The 22,721-nt window shown below is 37.3% G+C and overlaps 1 protein-coding gene across 1 annotated transcript in view; it reads left to right on the top strand.

Moving 5' to 3' along the window:
• The window catches only part of LOC131155795 (mediator of RNA polymerase II transcription subunit 33A-like), a 64,981-nt gene that overhangs the window by 27,534 nt on the left and 14,726 nt on the right, over positions 1–22,721 (top strand). The window contains exons 3-7 of the mRNA XM_058109207.1: positions 3,728–4,063; positions 4,264–4,580; positions 4,683–4,774; positions 5,558–5,918; positions 6,447–6,657. Of these exons, the coding sequence (XP_057965190.1) occupies positions 3,728–4,063; positions 4,264–4,580; positions 4,683–4,774; positions 5,558–5,918; positions 6,447–6,657 (1,317 nt within the window). The remainder of the gene's footprint in view (positions 1–3,727; positions 4,064–4,263; positions 4,581–4,682; positions 4,775–5,557; positions 5,919–6,446; positions 6,658–22,721) is intronic.

The raw sequence follows: 22,721 nt of genomic DNA, 5'->3' as shown, positions 1-22,721 counted from the left end.
ATAACTCAAGGTAGGAATTAGCTATTTCAACATGTCCAAGGATGAATGACTAAGAAGACAATAGATTTGAAGTGGTGTAGCAATGGCTGTACAGGAAATGGGAGAGAGCGACATAGAGTAGTAAAAGTCCACACACCTTATGTCTTGAACCAATTGTCTCCCTCGCCTTTAGATCATGAACCAAAAAATTAGGAAAGGAGGTTATAGAATGATTTAATGACTTTGTAAGATAACTAATTGACATAAGATTGAAAGGGGAATTAGGAATGTACAAAACAAAAGAAAGAGAGTTGGGAGGGATTGGGATTTATTGTTGCTATCTCCTTAATTGTAGTAGTGGGCTCATCAACAAGGGTAACTTGAGGTAGATTTTTAGGATACTAGAGGCCTGAAAAAAAGTTGGTTACACCTGCATGATGGCTAGTGGTGACAAAGTCAACAACCCAAGGACTAGTTGGAGAGATACCAATAACATATAGACTATATGATTGACCTTATGAGCAAAAGATGCAATGTGATCTTTTTGGGATTTTGGATGCTGTTAAGAACCTTGAATACTCTTCCTTTGAGATGGTTATAGTACATTGATCACTTGAACAAGTGCCTAAGGATGGAAATGCACTTTTGGGATTTGGGGTTGCCATTCCAACACATAGACAACCTCAATGTAGAAGAAAATCAGAAATACATAGCAAACAAAATGCTTTTAGAATTCTGAAAATGAACTTCTAGACCAACCAAAACAACCACAAACAGGTCAACTATTGATTCAATCATTAACAAGTCGCCAATAATCAAACATAGTGCTACCACAGCCCCCAAAAATTAACCAACACACACTGCCACTGCCACAAGGCACCAACCAATCACCTAATAATACCAAAGAATCACTACCAAAGGTGAATTATCAAAAAAGGTTGAATCTTTGAACAAAAAACATGACCAACAACTTGATATTATGGTCTACGGAAGTATCCAAGACATTTTAGAGGAAAAATGCAGCAAAAATTGGCTGGGGAGTTCTCACACGTTGGCGCATGGGGTTGGGATTTTTGACAATTTCTTGGTGCGTGGGGTGGTTTCTGGCGATGGAAGTTTACAGGGCTATAGATTGGAGGGTTTTGTTGTTAACTATGTGGTTGGTTTTGTGAAATAGGGAAGGGTTTTGATGGTCTTGAGAAAGGCAGCAGTGGCCAGGGTATTTTCATGAGATGGCTGAGTTTTTCCGGCTCCCTGGATTGTTTTGAGGCTGTAGGAGTGTGGTTGATCCACCTATACTAGTTGATTTGCATAGGATGACTAGGTTTAGGGTTTGCTTTGGTGGTAGCGGTAAGGTTTGGGTTGGATGTTGCTTTGATACCATGCTGAATAATTTGGTGAAATGGAAGACCTAACCTCAATGATATGTCTCTCCTTCTATTTATAATATATGTCAAGAACAAGAACATATCAATAACCATAATATCCTAAATAACTTACACTTACTAACATAACTCTAGCACTTTCTAATCATGCTAAATGACCAAAATAAACATTAAGAAGTACTTTATCATTTGTTGCTCTCCCTAAATTTGTTTTTGAAGCCTTAGCCCATTTTGGATGGAAGACTGCAATGGTAGAAGAGATGAGTGCATTACAGGATAATGATACTCAGGATTTGGTATATCTTGATCCAAATAAGTCAGTGGTTGTTTGTTGTTGGGTGTATATTATGCAGGTCAATATTTGTGGCTCATCCGAAGGACTACCTTGTTGCTAAGGGATACACTTAGGTGTACGTTTGGATTATTCAGAGACACATTCTCCCTAATCACTATGTTTGTTCGTCTCCTTGGACACCATGTGTCATTGGCTTTTGCATCATTTGGATGTGAAGAATGCCTTCCTACATGGTGATCTTCAAGAGAAGGTCTATATGGAGCAACCACTCCAGTTTATTGTGTAGGGGTAGTTAAGCTTAGTGCGTTGGTTTTAGAAATCATTGTATGGTTTAAAGCAACCCTTATAGCGTGGTTTGGACGATTTATTGCTATACTACTAGAGTTTGGCCTTCAACTGTGTGCACTAGATCACTTTGTATTTTATTGTCATATTGCGTCCAGTTCCTTTTGCTTGTTGTTTATGTGGATGATATTGTGATTATCGGTGATGATGATGAAGGTATCTCACGCCTAAAATTTTTTCTAAAGAAAAAATTTCAAGGTAAAGATTTAGGACCATTGAAATATTTCTAGGGTATAGAAGGATCCATATCTCATATGGGAACCATTTTGTCATTGAGGTAGTATGTCTTTGACCTCTGGGATACAACTAGACTATTGGGATCCAAACCAGTTGATACACCCATGGATTCAAATAGCAAGTTAGTGTGAGATTTTGGTGATTTGTTGGTTGACCCTGGACAGTAGTAAAGACTTGTTGGAAAGTTGAACTATCTCACAATTAATCAACTAGATGTATCTTTCACAAAAAGTGTTGTGTATCTAGTTTCTTGATTATCCGAGATCAAGTCACTTGAATGTTGTAATTTGCATCTTGAGATACCTCAATGTGCACTTGGGATCAATTTCTTATATCCTGGATTGGGTTCACACTTATATTTATGGATACACAGATATAGAGGCCAAGTCACCTTCCATCAGATAGCCCACAATTAGGTATTGTGTTTTTGTTGTTGTTAACTTGGTATCCTAGAAGAGTAAAAAAACATATTGTGGTGGTTGAGGTTAAGTGCTAATTAGAGTATTGTGCTATGACTCACTCTACATGTGAACTTGTTTGGTTAAAGAACATGTTGGTAGAACTTGGTTTCCACATTCTTGATTTATGGAGTTGACGTGTGATATAATTGAGATGCTACTTAGATTGCCTCCAACCTAGTCTTCCATGAGCACATAGAAGAAACTTGAACAAAAGCTCATTACAACCATTTATGTGAAATTTGAATTGCAGCTTGCAAATTTATTCCCAAAATCTTTGAGGTGTTCTCTTGTTAAATTCATTTGTAACAAGCTTACAGCATATGATATCCATGCTCCAGCTTGAGGGGGTGGTTGGGGGGGGGGGGGTGCTTAGGTGCTACCTGTAATTTCGGTCGTTTAGTATGTATTATTGCTATATTAGTAGGCGTGAGTTAATAAGGGTATTGTGGTCATTGTTATGTATTTGATATATATATTATTTAATAGAGGGACAGGCCAATCATTGCGATTGGGTCTTCCAATTTTACCAAATAGCTTGTATACATATGAATTGAAGCCATTCCCTTCATTGTTTCATCTTTGTGTGGTGGGTTTGATGTCATTTTGATATATGATCTTTGCAACAGACTGTTGGTGTTATGGCCATCTATATGAGATTTAAAGGATAAAATGTAATGACCTTTTTTGTGTCAAATTAAAATTTTTAAAAAATGAACTTTTTTTTTTTCCCATTTCGTAAATAGAAAGTATTGTATTTGATCCTTCACATGTTCTGTGGCCATTGATGATGTGATGTGTTGCATTAGTAGTTTCTTGATAAGCAGATAGGTTAAGGCATTGTAATTTTGATGATGATCTGTGAAGGAAAAAATTCCTGTAACATAAATATATATATATATTTTTTATCAGAAAAGAAAGCATCATGTTGCTTACTGTGTGACAGCTGTATTGCCTGTCTTTGTAGGTGGTAACTACAATAAATAATTTGGTTGTTGTGGTAACACATCTTTGCTTTGTGATTGCAGGATCATGAAATCTATAGATGACGTCCTTCATCTTTCCCAAATGGCTTGTGAACCTGGGATTCTTGTGGTCGAGTTTGTCTTTTCAATCGTATGGCAGTTACTTGATGCATCTTTAGACGATGAAAAGTTGCTGGAATATACCTCAGGAAAAAAGTCTAAGTGGCCAACTAAATCACAGGATATGGAAATAGATGGTCATGGTGGCTTTAATGAGAAGAAAACTGAATGTCATGAGGGAATGCACAAAATGAATACTGTAATTGCTATTGAGATAATTGGAGTATTTCTTGAAAATAAAGTGACTTCCAGCCTTCTTTACTTGGTGCACCAAAACATGTAAGTAATTTATAAATCAGTTATTTTTTGCTCTGCTCTTTTTAGTGCAGTCCAGCTGCACTAGCATTTGTTTTGTAATGTGTAGAATTTGAAATGAGCAGTTCATGGAGTGGTTGCTGTTTTCACTTATCAGATGCCCAACTTTCAATAAAGCAGATTGGATTACTTTAATAATAAATTAGTTGTTTTTTCATTCTTAGGCCTTCACACTGGGATGGTTTCACACAGCGATTGCGGCTGCTTGTTGCAAACTCATCAGTGTTGAGGAATTCAAGACATATGACTCCTGAGGCTCTTCTACAGTTGATATCTGATGCACATAATGTCCTACCTGGGAAGCGCAAAATGAGTTTAAAGCAACTGTACCCTGCAGTAATGGCTTCTGGATCTCTTATATCTTCTGCTGGTCAGTGTTATGGAGCGAATGGTTCTGCACTTTGGCTTCCGATTGATCTCTTTTTGGAAGATGCAATGGATTCACGAGTGTTGTCAAGAAACGCTGTTGATGTCCTCACCGGTATAATTCTTTTCTTGTTTATAAAGCTTCAATTATAGCTTCATTTTTTAGAACTCCTTTAATTCTTCAAACCCATATGATTGAATGAATTCAACATTACAGGCTTGGTAAAGGCGTTGCAGGCTGTTAATAATGCCACATGGCATGATACATTTTTAGGTCTATGGATTGCAGCTCTCCGGCTTGTTCAAAGGGTAAATGGAATATTCCTTCAAACACTGATTCATTTTTTTTTAATGGAAAATCCTTCAGGTGATATGATCTTTACTGCGACACAAATTTTTAAAATCTTTTCTTAATCTCCTGGCAGCATAGATGTCTGGTGAGGGTTTCAGATTCCAACAAACATCTGATACTTTTATTCCAATTGTTGTTATTGTAACACTTTGGATGAAGTTAGACTGGTCTTCTACTCTTCATTTCAGTTCTTATCCAAGTCATTTTTTGGAGTTAGAGCCAGAGTGTGAAAGTGGCATGTTTCAGTTCTACCTTGGAGAGGAGTAGATTGAGAGATCACACACACAAAAACACTAGACTTCATTTTGGTACTAGCCTAAGTCACCAGCATACAATATTTTTTTCAAAATCTGTGGTTTTGACTGGCTAAAACTAAATTGAAGAATTGACCGTATTCCTCTCCACTCTGGTCAATACCTGGATTGAAGACCTGTAGTGTGATGTTGCAAATGATTATATCTGAGTGGCAGGTGTCAAAGGATGAAGGATTTTCAAGTCTTTCTGGGGGGAAGTAATATAATTAAACTTTGAATATAGAAAATTGAATGTGTGCTTTGGGAGGTGGGGGGTGGGGCGTGGGTGTTCTAAAATTTTGACATTTCCTGATGATGGAACTATCGCAGTCTGTCTGTACAAAACTCTTTTCTCCAGTTCTCTGGGAAACTTCCTAAATTTCTTTTCTGAGAAATTTACTCTTATATTATTCACTTTTTTAATCCTTTATTCTTGTTTTTTTTTAGGAAAGGGACCCCATTGAGGGTCCTGCACCTCGCCTTGATACCTGCTTATGCATGTTATTGTCTATTACAACACTTGCAATTGCCAATGTGATTGAGGAAGAGGAAAGCACACTGATTGATGAAATTGATCGCAGCCCCACTAATCAAAGGAAAAGGAAGCAGGTTTTGGGAAAGCGTCGCAAGGATTTGGTTTCAAGCTTACAGTTATTGGGTGATTTTAAAGGCTTGTTAACTCCACCTCCAACTCTTGTATCTATAGCCAACCAAGCTGCTGCCAAAGCAATTATGTTTCTTTCAGGTGGCACAGTCGGGAGTGGATACCTTGAGTGTGCGAGCATGAATGACATGCCGGTTGATTGTTGTAAGTATCTTTTGCATCCTTCAATATGAGCTAATTCCTTTTAGTTTTTCATGTGGGGCAAAGAATTGAGTAGTCCGATTAACAAGATGTTTGCAAGGTCCATTGCGTTCTTGTGCAAAAAGTCATCCCGAATGTTGACTTCTGAACTTCTTTCCTAGAGTTTGACAGTATACTTCTAGGATGATGCTTATTATTTTTGTGATAGCAGGATCCAATTTATTGTGTTGATGGGGATTTTATCTTCAACTAAGTGCGGCAGTTGTTGTATCTGTTGTTAAGCTTTTCTTTTTTCAGTATGCTTTTTATTGTTCCTTTACTTCATCGAGGGTATTTTATTTTTACTTTTCTTTTTTAAAACAAGTTTCTTAGCTGTGGGGTTTTTATTTATTTATTTAATATTTTGTGTACCTGCAGACATTTTAATACAAGTTTTTGGTTTAGATAAAGATGTATCCTATATTTTTTCTTGGTAGTTGGTACTGCATGCTTAGCTTATGATACATCTGGCCTTTTTTAATTCCCTTGCAGCTGGAACCTTGTGGCATATGATTGTTGAGGCTTGTATTGCAAGAAATCTACTGGACACATCTGCATATATTTGGCCAGGCTATGTGAATGGGTGCAGCAATCAAATACCTCACAGCATTCCTGGCCAAGTGCCTGGTTGGTCCTCTTTGATGAAGGGGTCCCCTCTAACTCCATCAATGATAAATGCCTTGGTTTCAACTCCAGCTTTAAGGTATGCTTGGATTTGTAATTCTTGAAGTTTGTGTTCCTGTTTTACTTATTGTTTTTTCTTTTGTCCTGACAATCCATCTCAAAATCCTTAGATGTTGCTAATAGCCCCCATAGAGACTGAATTGAATTCCATTTCTATGAAGTTGATTCCATTTCTTTACTGCTTCTCCCATGTCCTTTAAGCAATGGATTTTCCTCATGACCTGTCTGAAACAAGGGAAGCTTTTAAAGTTTATGCCTTTATTGATCTGTTATTATGTTCTGATTGTTGGATTTTTGGTTTAAGCCGGTTTCTGATTTAGAAGGATTTACTTCTTGTTAATAACTCTAAATCAGCTCCCTCTTTTTTTTTTTTGGGGGGGGTGGGGGGGATTTCCTTTTTATTTTTATTTTTCTCTCTTTTTTCTTAATTTTAAGCAATTTTTTAAAAGGCGAAGGTGTAAAGCGAGGCGTTTTAACCCTCAAAAGGCGAGCTGTAAGCCTTTTGAGATTTTGTTTTTTGAGATAAAAATTTCTCAAATAACTTATATATATATTTAAAATAAAGTAAAAATTAAGAAAATCACAAATATAATATAAAATAGAAAAACTAGATGTACTTCACAAAATACTTGTTGGCCATTCAAAAATTGCTAACTTGAATACAAGACATAAATCATGACAAGAGATAGCTATACCATTACAAAGTTCAAACTATATTCATGACGTAAGATACAAGTCCAGTTATTTTGGAATGGTTGAGGTTCAAGAGTTTTAGAAATAAACTCTTATTATGACGTTCCTTTTGTACAAACATGTAGTTAAAATTTTGTAACCAATTCTAACTTGAGAATCACACACCCAAAATGCGCAAGCCTCAGCTAAAAAGGCGCAAAAGGCGTTTTTTTTTCTCTTTGTAAAAATGCGCATGTAATGCGTTAGCCTTTTTGGAATTTGGTATTTTAGATTGAGCCTCAAGGTGTTTTAAGCATGCATTGCCTTGAGGCAAGCCTGGATTGAGTATTTTAAAACACTGATTTTAAGTATCAGCCATGGTTATGGACCTATGATTCCATCAAATGCCTTTGTCTCCATTAAAGTATTTCTTTTATTTCCTTTTTATTTTTCTATAGTAAAATAAATTTAGTAAAAGTGGAGAATAGAATTACAAAAATTAAGGAGGACCAGGAGTGATAGAAAAATAAAGAGAAATAAGAAAAAAAAAAAAAAAAGAACAGGAGAAGAAAAACCTAAACGCAAACAAAGAAGCCCTTCTTTATCCCTCTCCGTTGTAGTTAATAGAACACTTCAAATTTACAAGCTCAGGTTGACCTTTTTGCACCTTGCTCTTATCACCATCAAAACGAACCTCTCTTTCTTCAGGATCTGACAACCATAAACCTGTTTTAACCAACAATTGCTGAGTTTCAATATCTTTCTTGTTAACCTCCGCACATGGAGACAGGAAAAGGAAAATTCCATTCCTAAGATGATCACCCACCTGCTGCTTTTTCCCATGCCATCTTCCTGAAAGAAAGAAACACCTTCTAAACCTTCGAGTGGACTTGCTGGCGCATGAGAAATATCACCAAGAAAATCAGAAGAATCTGAAATGTAACCATATTTTTTACAAAATTTATCTGAGAACATCGCAGGCAAAATAACTCCACTATGTGACTCATTAACCCATTTCTTTTTCTCTTTTGGATGATCTTCCTCATTTTTCTTCTCATCTGATTCCATCCTTCTGTCCTTCAGATTTCCAATACAAGAAATACCATCATTACTCCCTGTTAGAGAAGCAGTCAACCAAATATTATAATGAAATCAATTCCCATGTATAGAACTTTTTCTTCAAACAGCTTACTGCATCCACCTGGTGAACATATACCTTAGTAGACCCAACCTGTGCAGACTTCTTCTCACCATCAAAAACCTTATTTTCACTGGATAATCTGCTATATGATTTCTCCTCTGGCTGTGCATGGGCTCAACCTTCTCAATGCTGGGCCCCAAACCAACAAGACATTAAAGCTGCTTTTGTTCTGTACCACTCAGAAAATGGGCCATAACACTTCACCAGCTGATGCAAATCAATAAAAAAGTTAAAAATGAACCCTTCCCTATCCCAGCAGGTGCATGATTCATTATCCACATGTCTGCTGAGCTTCAGCTCATTATTCATCAGCCCAACACCCTGTTTATACCTACTATCCTTTAACCTCATACTCTTCAGAAGTGATGGCCCATCACTGGTCTCTGGCCCATCCTACGACATCATCTTCTTCAAAGAATGAAATGGAGTAAACCCTAAATCCAGTTCATGCTTAACTGCAAGCCAGATTCGATTACCTCCTTCAGATCCACAATCTAATTTCAGTGTATCAGGGAATGAGCTCCAATCCTGCCAGACGAGCCCCCTTGGAATGAAAATAGAATGCTGCTTTCCATTAAGCCTCAACTAAAGTTTCATGGAATCAACGCATAGAAGTGGATCGAACAACCACCAAGCACCGTACCCTTCCAAATTGCCTTCTCCGATCAAATATCTCTGGGTGAGTGAGAACAGAGGACAAGCACTTGCAAATCCACCTGGCCATCAACAACAAAACTCTTATCCTTTGAGATGATACTTCTCTTGCAGCTGAACAAATACCCCTATGCCTACTCTCTCCAGTCGCTGGTTGAAGACCTTGCCTTCAATCTGTACAAATTTCTGTAGGATCTTTATCCATAAGGATCAAAGATGACCTTCATGATAAAGAGACAATGACAGCGAAAACTAGAGAGGGAAAGAGAGGTTTCACATTTCTCAAGCATCCAAGAGGGCAAAAGTTGTTTTCTTCAAAAGAGTTTCTAGGAAAACAAATTTTGATATTTGTATTTAAAGATGATTTTTTTCAATAATTTTTTACGAGAATATGTTTTAGTAATAAGTGGTGTGAGTGGGGCTATTTTTGTTCTTCATGCCCTATTGTTATTAATATATAAAGAGGGTAGGCTGGGACCTATACGTAAGCTCCTGGGGACTACTGACTGGTTCTTTTCCCTCTGATCTCTTCTTTTATACTCCCTCTCTCCCTCTCTAACTATAAATTCTGTATTCATTGAAACATCAATATATTTCAGAGTTTCAGCATGGTATCAGAGGGCTAAACTACTCTTCAAGTCGACTGAGTTGCAGCCCTTCTCTTCCTTCCTTTCTCTTTCCCTTGTCAACTCTTTAACTAGAGATCTCTTCTCTGACTTGTCTAGGGTTTCATCTCCTCTTCTCAGGCTCAGCCAAGAGCAACTCTTGTGGGCTCTGTGCAGCTTGTGGTAATTTGATCATCTAAAGATAGCCATATACTGTTTCTTGCACTGGTGTTGCAGTTCTGATGCTTTATCTGATTGGTTGAGTGATGGTACTGGTATGATGTCTGTGTACATCTCCTGGCCATGTTCGCATTTGCATCTAGCTGCTGCCAGGTTGTTTATTGAGTGTCTGTGATGCTCTTTAAGTGCATCAAAGACAACTTTGGCGGGATTAGTAAAAGACAATTTATGGCTGTGATTCCTTCTGGGATACTGTAATTTAAGTTCTTTGGCCGTAGCTGCCTCTTGAAGTTCTGGACCTTGAAGTTCTCTTGTGGTAGCTTGTGCTGCCTGATTCTGCATTTTTGCTGTCTTGTTCATTCCTGGTACTGATGTGTGCTGATTGTGGTGTATTGTGGGTGTTCTGGTGGCCTTTACAGAGAAAGCTTGTGCTGATACTGTTGTGCAAAGCACAGACTTCGAATTGGTTGGAGGATCCTCCCAACTATTTTCTGCATTCTCCTCCAGTCTTCATAGTCCTTGGAGTTTGGTTTGGTGATGGAGGAGAGTGAAGAAAATACTTGGATGATTTTCCATCTAGTTTGATGGCTTGTGCTGATACTGTTAACGTCCAAACCACAGCCATCAAACTGGTTGGAGTATCCTCCAAGTATTTGCTGCATTTTCCTCCCTCTCTGAACTCCAAGGTTATGAAATTGGGTGAATGAGAATGACATCTTGCTTTTATGATTGTGGAATAACATGGTTCTATGAGTTGATCGGAATGTGGCATGCTTTATAGAAAAGTCAAAGGCATGCAGGATGATCTTCGTGAAAGCTTCTCACAAGATAAAAAAATAAACTTGTGTTTGATTTGCACGATTAGTTTTTCAAATATGACCAAGAAGGTTGGTCCATCAGTGAGTATTATAGAACTCTCAATGGTAAGTGGGAGGAACTTAGTATGTACCAACTAATTAGTTCCTATGTGGAGATTATTAAAACTTAACAAATAGAGCTCTTGATTGCCAAGCTTTTGTCTGGGTTGAGTCCTGGGCGTCGACCCATTCCTGATCAGTAAACATATATCATCCATGAATGAAGCACATTCTAGAATCCAATAGATCTCCAAAGACGCTCTCTGTCCTCGTCTCAACTTCTTCCCATGATAGTTTAGTCATCGTTGGCACTGCCTGTAACCATTGTAAAGGAAGTGTGGAGGACGAGAACAAGATTTGGATTGCAGTAGGACTGGGAGTTTGTTATGGCAATTCTCGCATTTTGCAGTCATTGTGACAATGAAAACCTAATTACTTGGCTAACTTGGGCCAATAAATGTTTTACTGACGGTGATTTTACAGTTGCCACTTTGAGTGATTTGAACTACTTTGGGGAGTTGAGCACATCACCTACTGTGTCTTGAGAGGAGTACAACAATCTTGTTCGCAACTCAACAACTCCAAACTTAGCCTTCCACATCTAGTGCTATTGTAGAGAGTGGCCCATTTAGGTATGCCCAGGCTTCTTACCTCTTCATCCTCTTCACCTTGGTTGTTGATTGTTGTGCCTCTGCCCATATGACAGGTAGTCCTAATTCATTTCGGTCCTTGTAACCTGCTACTTTACACCAGGGTTATTCTTTCTGATTAATTTACACTAGTTTTTGGTTGTGGCACTATTTTTTCATTTCCTTGTATTCCTCTTTTGTTTGTATTATATGTGCCTAAATTTCTGTTGAATCTGTTAGTTAGTCAACTAAATGAATCTCACAATTGCCTGGCAACGTTCTTATCATCTCGTTGTGTTGTTTAGAATCTCCAAACGAAGGAGAGGATTGATAGAGGGCTTGGGAAAGATGGCCTGTACTACTTTGATGATGGTGATGGTAGATCGTCTTCAATTTCTACTTATGTTGTTTCTCTAGACCACATTCGCTTGGGTCATCCATCCCCCTTTGAAAATAGCCACAACTTTTTCCCATCTTCAAGTCTGTTTCTCCTTTAGAGTGTTTTGTGTGTCAACTAGGAAAGCACATTAGGACTTGTTTTCAAGTTTCTGAAAACCGGACTGGACCGGCCAGTTCAACTAGTTGGACTGGGAACCAGGTGCCTTTCCAGTCCAGTTTATGACTGAACATGAGACTATTGATTTGGAGAGAATCGGCAGCCTGGCCAACCCAGTGTGACCTGGCCCGGACCAAGGTCAACGTCTCCTTCACCAATTTGCATGTGCTGTTTTGCAATTTGTATTGTAGTGCTGAGGACCTTCATGTCTTTTACACCATTGTTGAAACTTGAGAGGAGATAAGAGAGCTGCTGTAAATGGTCATGAGCATCACCACCAGCCTAGTGTCGGTTGTCGCCTTCAGGAGACCAGAATGGCGCTGCCTGTTTCTTCTTCTTCTTGAGCACTGCACAGGCCCAAGTTCCCAACTAGTTCCCACGTTCTTCAATTTTTTAATTTTTACTTTTTAGCATGGGGCTGCAAAAGTTGTTTGGGGATGACAGTGAGATAGTGGTTTACTGGTTTTGCGTGCGCTGATGGACTATGGATTAGCAGGAGATAGACTCAATAATATATATATATATATGGAATTTACCAAAATGTCCTGTTGTGTAAAATGGGAAAAGTAGGGGAAATACAAATGTTTGAGCTGGAAGCAGGAATTGAACCTGAACTTGCTCCTGCTGTGGTACAATGCCATGCCACCAATGAACCAAATAGTTATCTGGTTGTAATATAAAAAAAAAATTATATGTAACCATAACTTTTTAATATTTATTTTAAAAAAATGCAAAACCGGTCTGACGGGTGATCCAACCGGTCTGACCATAAAACTGGAAACCAGCCAGCATTCCGATTCACTCTCTGGTCTAGTTTTAAAAACATTGCTTGTTTTCCATCTTGAGTTAGGTCTTGTAGTTAAATTATTGTTTTCTCTTTTTTCATGCAAATATTTGGGGTCTATGTAAATCAAGAATTTGATTGATGATCAATAATTTGTATCCTTTATGGATGATTTTTCGCATATGTCCTGGATCTATTTGTTATAGACATGTCTAAATTTCGTAGTGTATTCACTCAATTCTACTAGGAATAAAAGTTTAGTATTGGATTTAGCATTCAAAATTTGCAATCTTTTAATTCACTTGAATTTGTTCAACATGAACTTTAGTCTTTTTTCTTTGTCAAAGGGATTATTTTTTCAAACATTGTGTGTACATACCCCTTATTAAAATAGAGTAGTTGAACATAAAAATAGGCATTTACTTAATATGGCATGGTCTCTACTCTTTTGTGTGCATGTTGCTAAGAATTTTTTGAACTGATGCTCTCCTTATAGCTCTACTTAACAAGTTTTTTTTAGCGTTATGATGCTTTTAGCGTTCTAGAGGGGCAAATTCCCTTCACCATTGTGTTCCTAGAAACATCTCGTTCCCTGTTGTGCCTTGTTTCTTGTACATGTTTTGTTCATATTCCACATACTAGTCAGGACAAGTTCTCTCCTTGTGCTTTTAAAGGCGGCTTCATTGAGTACTAACAAAGAAAGGATATAAATGTTACAATGCCCACACTCATAGGAACTATGTTAGGACAAAATCCTCCTTACATGAATATATTTTGAGTCCAATGATTTCTCATCCATGCTCATATATTGGACCTCCCATTCCCCTATCCTTATTTCTCCATAGAAAGCTTCCACTTCTCTTTTGAATCAATCGGTTATTAACCTAAAGAAATGATTGAGGTTTATGAATGACGAAAAGTAGGCAGCACATTGGTACTAACATGCAGCTTCCTCTTTTGCCTTCCAGTCTCAACTTTTGGCTCTGAAGATCCATCCTAACATGACTTTGATTTGCCAATTTCTCATCAAAGAGGTGCCCAAACTTGTACGTGGCATTCCTAAGTTGCTTCTCTAATTGCTCATGATGTTTCAATTCTTCACCTTCCTACTTTTATGTGCCCTTTTGCCTTGTTTATCTCCTTTATTGTTTCCCTTCCTCACATCACATGTGAAGCACTTGTTGACTCTGGGTAGGAATATGCAATTTTTTGTAGCGGTGGATGCCTTGACCACTTGAGGGATATGGGACGTGTGGATCTTCCTCTTAAGGTCATAAATTTTGAGGCTACAATAATGTACAAATTTTGTTTGAAAATTTGATTTCAATGTTAATCTCGACTTTAATTTTTTAAAAATGATGGAAATTAGTATGAAATTCTTTTTGGAACTTGGATTAGATTAATAACTTGGAATATAAGGACGCTTATGGGTAAAAGCATGGTGATAGTGGACACAACGATTAGAAGAAAAATCAATGTAATCTGCCTTCAAGAAACTAAATAGGTAGGGGAGAAAGCTAGAGAAATTGAAAAATCAGGATTCAAACTTTGTTACTTTGGAAAAGAAAAACATAAGAATGGGATAGGAATCATTGTAGACAAAGACCTAAAAGATAGTGTTGCTGATGTCAAAAGAGTTCTAGGTAGAATTATAAAAATCAAGATAGTCTTAGGTAAAGAGATAATAAATGTCATTAGTTCTTATGCTCCTCAAATAGGCTTAGTGGAAAACCTTAAGAGACAACTTTGGGAAGATAAGGATCACATTTTTTTTAATAGAAAAATAAATTTTTAACAAAAGAGAGAAGAATTTACAAGGGATCGAGGGTAAGATATCGTCCTAAAAAACCAATGAAACAAAGGAATTGCAGCAATGTTCCCCTCCAATTCCTCTGAAGGTTTGACAAAAGTAATCCCCAAAAAGAGCCAAAAGAATGAGTCTAAAAAGACGTAAGGAAAACCACTCTGTCCCATATGATACAAAGTGGGGTTGCTTTGCCATTAAAAATCCCTGGGTTTCGTCCTAAAATCCAAAGGATGGTAAATATAGCACATCCCTAAGGAACCATTCCTTCTCCCAAAGCCTTTGTAATGCACTTTTAGAAAGGCTTCAACTGTCCGTGGGAAGACTACATCCTCACCAAAGATTGAAACAACCTAAACCAAATCTCCTTAGCCATCTGGCAATGAAGGAAAAATTGGTTGGTAGTTTCATTAGAATCATAGCAGCACATTAAACAAATATTTGAGTCATAGCTTTGTGAGGCCTCCTCGTTTGCATTCGATCATTGGTATTAAGCTGGTAACAATCAATCTGCATGAAAGCCCTTACTTTGAAAGGAACCTCAACCTTCCAGATGAAGATATTCAAAGGGAAATTGCAAAGACATGAGAATTTTGTAAGTTGAGGGAAAAAAAACTCGGTGGAAAGTAGAACCAAAGAAATCCCCTACCCAATTCTTGAGTCATCTCTCACTATCGGAGAAAAATAATTCCAACACTCTTAATAAAATGGTTAAATCATTAATCTCTCTCTCATTAAGATTATTGAAAAAATGAGAGTCCCAAAAGAGAGAGCCCCCTTCCAAAGTGTAGAAATTAATAATTAGAGAATTATGTAACCTAGACAATCTAAAAAGGCGAGGGACTAAAGACTCCAATAGATCCTCACCTACCCATGTATCTTCCCAAAAAAGCATGCTATTTCTATTACCAACTTGGAAACGAGTGAATGGGTAGAATAAATAGGCTATCTGAGAAAACGAAATTTCAAGGACTTACATGAGAAGCGCAACTGCTTCCTCTAGTATATTGCCCATTTTGATGCAGGCCGTATCACTTCTAATTACCATGTGCCAAAGGGAGTCAACCTCCAGAGGAAACTTCCAAAGCCATTTTTGAAACTAGTAAGATGTTTTTAGGTGCCAGGTTCCTAAGACCCAAACCTCCTTTAGAATTAGGTCTTCTAATCCCATCCCAACTGACTAGATGATCTCTCTTGCCCTCACCAACTCCTGACCATAAAAACTCCTTATAATCCTCTCCAAGGCCTCTACCACCTGAACAAGAACTTTGAAAATGGAAAGAAAATATACAAGTATATTAGAAAGAGCAATAAGAGTAATGCAGCCTCCTAATGATAAGTAGGACTTCTTCCACTCCCCTAATTTATTTCCCACTCTCTCCACCATAGGGTCCCAAAACAAGGTGTAGTTAGGATGACCACCAAGTGGAAGACCCAAAAAAGTTGAAGGCCACTCCAAGATTGTGCAACTTACTAGGTCATCCAAGCCATTCAACTTTATTCAGCTTTGTCAAACCTAATTGATTCCTGCTATCCCACTCTTAGGCTTGTTAATTTTGAGGCCAATATTCGAAGATTTTTACAAGAGTAAAGGGTCTTGCGAAAGCCCAAAGTACTATCCTCAAGGAGAAGAAGGGTATCATCAGCAAATTGAAGATGGGACACTATGACCTCCTCCGTACCTACCTTGAGACCCTAAATGACATTAAGGCCCTAGGCATGGTTTGTCATCCTACTCGGCACATCCACAACTAAGGTACAAAGAAACGGGGAGAGAGGATCCCTATGCCTCAAACCCTTTCAGGCCTAAAACCACTCCCTTGGTTGGCCATTTAGAATAATTAAGAAAAAAAGGATAGTATTATACAAGGGGTATTGGGGACTTATGGCTCGAGGATGCATTTTTTTTTTTTTTAGCTTATTTGAATGAACACATTGGAAAGGATAATAAAATTTATGAGGATACACAACAGACATGTATATGGCGATAAAAATTAGCTTGTTGATACGATCTTAGACTTTGCCATGTCATATGATCTTATTACAATGAATACTTGCTTTAGGAAGAGAGAAAACACTTAATGATGCAGAACCCCAAGAATGAACGTCCGGAGACCCCAAATCAAATTTATCAAAACCCCAAACCCAAAATAAGATTCGACATGGTAGTGGATCCTTGCCCTATTACTTAACGTGAAGCACAAACCAAGAATATCAAATTAATGGATGAACGCTACAAAGGTAGCACCTTTGATAAGTTTGGTGAAAGTTCAATGAAGAACTTGAAGAGAAATAAACCTCACTTGGAATTGTATTCAGTCAAAAAAATATCCTTCTAATACAACAGTGAGTTGACTACTTATAGAAAATAAAAGAAATCCATGACATCAGTTCGACCAATAAAAATAGGCTATGACATCAATCTAGCCAATAAAATAGCCCCACATAACCTTAAGCATGTCATTTAATGAAACATGTGCAAGTCACATGTCATGCTTAATTGACACAATTGGCCCACTATTTAGTCCATAAAAATTCCCCAAACAGCCCTTATTGGCTTAAGGTTCCAGCTTCACACGTCTTTAGACAATTTACCATCTTAGGCTCTTCAAGAAAGTCCTTTTCTTTTAGTGTCCATGGCCCTCATTGACTCTTGCTCAAGCAACTTCTTGATTAGTCCTTGCATAGCCTCCTTGACCTTCTTGGCTCCAGCTCTTGTGATGGGTCCGCTTGGCATGTGTAGATCATCTTGTGCAATTGGAGCTTGTGGGTTCATATCACTTAATAACTTTCAAGAGTGGTAAAAATATGTCCAACAAATTTTTTCGTAACTAGGAGCATAGATTGTTTATCATGTAAGGATTATAAATTATCCCTAGTGAAGGCTTAACTACGCAACATAGAGTTTTAGCGTTAAATTTATGTATTAAAAAATGGAAGACAAAAGGCAACATAAATTAATGCAAGAGAATTAGGTGGTGGACCCTAAAAGGAGAAAATAATCAAAATATAATAAAATTTAAAGACAAATCAAAGATGGTGATTGGGCTATGTATGTTGGTGTAGACGCGAACACTCTTTGGAGTAAGATAGCTAGCTCTATTAAAAAGATAGCAAGAGATTTTAGGTGAATCAAAGGGAAGATAATCGGATAGTAAATAAAGTTGGTGGTGGAATTAAAATGTCTAGAAGCATGGAAAACTTTGAAAAGTTTGAAGAGGCGATAAAAAATGCAAAAAAAGGCCATTAGTGAAGCTAAACGTATATCATATAATAATTTATATTTATATGAGATATGAAAGGAGAAAGAGACATATTTTAACTTGCTAGAACTAGAGAATGAAAGAGCAAGGGCTTAGGTAATGTAAAATGTATAAAAAGTGAGGATGATATTGTCTTGCTTAAGGGAGAAGACATAAAAGAAAGATGGCGAAGTTACTTTGGTAAGCTGTTCAATGAAAACTAAGTAGAAGACTTGAACTTAGAATTAACAAATGAGGAAAAGGCTAAAAATATTAGATTTATTCTCCAAATTAGAGTTAATGAAGTTAATTTTGCATCAAAAAAGATGAAAAATGAAAAAGCTATAGGATCGGATAACATCTCTATTTTAGTTTGGAAATGCCTAGATGATACTAGAGTTAAATGGTTAAATAATTTATTTGACACAATTATAAAAACAAAGAAAATGCTAGATGAATGTAGGAAAAGCACTTAAATACCTATGTACAAAAATAAAGGAGATATTCAAAATTGGGATAACTATTGTGGAATTAAACTTATGAGTCATGCAATGAAACTATGGGAAAAGGTAGTTGAAAAAAGATTAAGGTTAGAAACAAGGGTCTTAGAAAATCAATTTGGTTTTATGCTTGGGAGATCTACTACAGAAGCTATATATCTTTTAAGATCAAATGGAAAAAGTTTAAGGAAAACAAGAAGGACTTGCATTTGCATATGACTTTATTGACTTAGAGAAAGCATATGATAGGGTACTTAGGGAAGTTCTTTGGTGGATTTTAGAGAGAAAAGGCATATATAGTAGGTACATTGATGTCATTAAGAATATGTATGATAGAGTAATGACTAGTGTTAGGATTATACGTGGAGAGGATAGGGAATTTCCCATCACAATATGTGTATATGAAGGATCTACTTTGAGACCTCTTTTTGCTCTAATAATGGATAGACTTACTAGGAGTATTTAAAATGATTGTCCCTAGTGTATGTTGTTTGCAGATGATATTGTTTTGATCGATGAAATTAGTGGCAGAGTAAAGTTAGAATTATGGAGAGAAGCTTTAGAATCTAGAGTTTTTAGGATAAGTAGAAATAGGATAGAATATATGAAATTGTAATTTCAATCACTGTAGGAGGAATATTGAGGAAAAGATTAAACTTGATGGTCAAGAAATTAATTGCACTAGTAGATTTCAATACCTTGGATGGTTGGATCTATTATGTAAGCTGAAGGAGAAACTGAAGAAGATGTAATGCATAGAGTTAAAGAAGGTTGGCTAAAATGGAGCTGTGCTTTGGGTGTGCTGTGTAATCGTAGAATGCCTTTAAAATTAAAAGGGAAGTTCTATAGAATGGCTATAAGACTAGCTATGCTTTATAGATTAGAACGTTGGGCAACTAAGAAACAACATATCCAAAAAGTAAAAATTATCCAGATGAGAATGCTAAGGTGCATGAGTGGTATAACGTTAAAAGATAAATTGAGGACTGATCATATTCATGGTAAGTTAGGCATAGCTTCTGAGAAGATAAGATAAGGGAGGAATAGATTAGATGCCTCTGCAATGTAGGCTAAATAGGATGCTAGTGAGGAGTGAGCTACTCATTGTGAGGGGCTTTAGAAAGGCATAGAGGTAGGCCTAAAATAACTTGGAATGAGATAGTGGGTAAGGATTAAAAGCCCTGAATTTGTTGGAGGAAATTTCCCATGATCATGTAAATTGGCGCAAAAGAATTCACGTAGCCAACTCCACCCAGCGGAACTTAAGGCTTGCTTTTTTGTTGTGTTTAGAATATATTTATTTATTTTTGATAAGAAAAGAAGGTGATATCATTGGAGAGGGAAGAATTTACAAAAAGGAGAATAAAAAATTCTCTTAACCAAAACAATAAAACCAAAAAAGTAGGAAAAAAGAAAAAAACAAAGAGCATCAATCAAACAAACATAGCCAATCTTGCAAGATGTTAGAGAATCTCACTCCTTCTAAGCAACCAGCATCGACACACTGATGCGTTGCTAAGCAATGAATCTTATCCCATGACAAAGGAATATTCAACTTCATCCTAGCAAATATATGTGCACTATGTTCCAAGTTCCAACCATAAACCCCATAGCATTGCAAAAATGCACATCTCCGTAATGCTAAGTGTTGACTGTTGAATAATTGGGTAAAATGGAAGACCTAATCACAATGATAGGTTTCTCCCTCTATTTATATTATATGTGATGCAAATAGGTGTAGGGATGTAAGAAAGTTTTAGAAATGAAACTGAGATTTCTGGATAGTACTTTTTTAGCAACCTTTATTGATACAAATAACTACTAAATCCGTCAAATAATAAAGAGATGATTGCTGTGAATCTCAGCTCAGAAAATAAGACAATTTCTAGGCCCAACAGCAACTTAATCCCAAACCAATACCTGTTTTGGCACTGTTTCAGAACGATAATAGTGGCTTTCTGCTAGCCTTTATGCTCCTTCAGCTGTGATGGAGGGATTGGTAGGCACTGCTGGTCGAATCCTCAAAACACTGGCCTTTAAATCTTCACAACCTAAGCTGGTCTGGAGCTGAGATCTGGAGAAAAATCTTCTCAAAGATAAAATGCCAAAAACCTCCAGGAAAAGTGGCTGGAGACTCCTATTTATACGTGGCTTGAAGCTTTCAAGAGAAGCAAACTCTTATTTTGCACATGACCTCCTCTAAAAACCACTTATCTTCCAAAGCCACACAAAAAATAACTACAATCACAAAATTACACCCTGAACGTTACCAAAAAACCCCAAACCTAATTTAACCAAAATGAACCCAAAAATTTAAAAAATTATAGAAATATCCCGAACACCCATAAATAGCAACACTTGGTATGAGCAGAAAATTAAATAAAGACCACTGATTGCATCATTCCCCCCCCTTAGAAAGGACTCAACTCTGCGCGAGTTGTCATCTTGGATGCCCGGCACACGTCAAGGTCAATCTTCATGAATTCCTCCTTGCTGATCCATGTATTCTCATAATCAGGTCTGCCAGCCCATTTTACCAAGAATCTGAAATTAATTCCAGCCCTAGTCTTCACCTCTCGCACATGTATGGCAGCCTCAATTTTTTCTGTTTTGCTAGAAGTGACTTCAGCAGAGTTCTTGCACTCAACACTTTGTTTATCACCATTGAATGGATACAAATCAGCTACATTAATGATTGGTGATATAACCAAATCATGAGGGAGTTCAACTTCATGGCATTTTCACCAAATCTGCACACCAATCTTTCAACCTTTCAACTTGTCGTAAGCATGGAAATCTCTTTTTCTGATGGAAAACCATCTCCCAGTCACCAACCTGATACTCCTTGAACTGCCTATATTGATTAGAAGCTTCCTTATAAAGTTGGTTCACACATCTTGGCATCATTCAGCATATGCTTCCATATGCTTATTTAGGACTTTTGATGGTCAGGATTTCCTTTCTACATTACTAGAAATCTAAAGTGATTATCATTTTTTCTTTTAATTTCCTGCACCTCGAGGCCTTTTTCGCCACATCTTCTCCTTTTCAGGAAACCATTTTTGAAATTTTCCTGGTTTGAACTTTTCCTAGTTTGAAATTCATATCTGTGACTGCAGTTCATAGCTCAAGTCCTCAATTTATCCTTCCTAAACTTGCAATGATGATCAACATATTTTTTTTGGTTCATTTGTGAAGATTTCCCTTGAGCTAGTTGAACATCCTCCACATTTCCAGCATTCTTGGACTTCAAAACATGTTTTTGTTGCCGTATTACTCTTGATTTGGCTTTGGTAGAAGCAACTACTTTATCAATTACTTGTAGAATATGCTGATCTTCAATAGCCTTATTATTGCAGCAATCATTCATGGAATGGGGCCAACATCAGTGACATAATTTTTTCTTTTATTGTAGGACCACTCATATCTTTTGGGTGAGTAAACGTACCAAGAGCTTCATATGCTATAACTTGATTTTCAATGGAAATTCCAGCAAACCCTTCATTTTGAGTGACATGTTGGATTGTTTGATCAAAACTAATGCCCTAAGCCCTCCCGAGGGTGGCTCAAGTGGTAAACTTAAGGTTCTCTTGGTTAAATGACCATGGTTTGTGTCTTGGGCGTTACGGCTTTCCATTTGAGATAATACCTAGGTATTTAAGTGGAGAAGGGTATAGGGGCGGGCCCATTATCCTAGTGGATTAGTCGAGTGTCCAAAGAGCCTCGGACGCCGTCATTTTGAAAAAAAAAAAAAAAATCTAAGGCCCAGCGTTTCTTCCTTCTTCTTTATGGTGTCAACATTTTTCATGGGCTTTAAAATTTGTGCCTTCTTCTTGTCACCATTTTTGACATAGAAAGAGTAGGTATTGGCATGCTGATCATGAACAACACTTTGGTCTCTTTGCCAAGGACGACCAAGTACAATATGGCACGTTTTCATCGGCACTACGCACACCAAATGGATTTTTATAAGAGATTCCAATTGAAAACCTGATCGGGCATCTTGCCATCACAAATGATTCCTTCCCTTTATATTAGACCAAAGAATACGATACAGTTGTGGGTGTTCCCCCCCTTCAAGCCTCATTTTTTCCAGCACTACTTTAGCCAACAGATTGCAGCTGTCATTGTCAATTACTAACAGGGCTTTCTTCCTGTGGTGCATGTTTTTCTAAAACAAGTCTTCTGCAACCAATCATCCTTCATTAGTTTCAGCACAAGCTTCCTCTTTTTCTCATCATCTTTCACAAAAAATGAATCACTTATCATCATGGACTCTGCCTCCATCATATTGCCAAGGCCGCCAAAGAAGAATATGAAATGCATCCATGGGAACCACATCATAATAAACATATTCTTTAAAGAAACCTATTGTGAAATAAATGAAGTATCCTGATGA

Source organism: Malania oleifera, chromosome 5 (genome assembly GCF_029873635.1).
Source record: "Malania oleifera isolate guangnan ecotype guangnan chromosome 5, ASM2987363v1, whole genome shotgun sequence".
In the NCBI taxonomy this organism is placed as follows: domain Eukaryota; kingdom Viridiplantae; phylum Streptophyta; class Magnoliopsida; order Santalales; family Ximeniaceae; genus Malania; species Malania oleifera.
The sequence above is the reverse complement of the archived record's forward strand: the minus strand, read 5'-3'. Positions and strand labels throughout refer to the sequence as shown.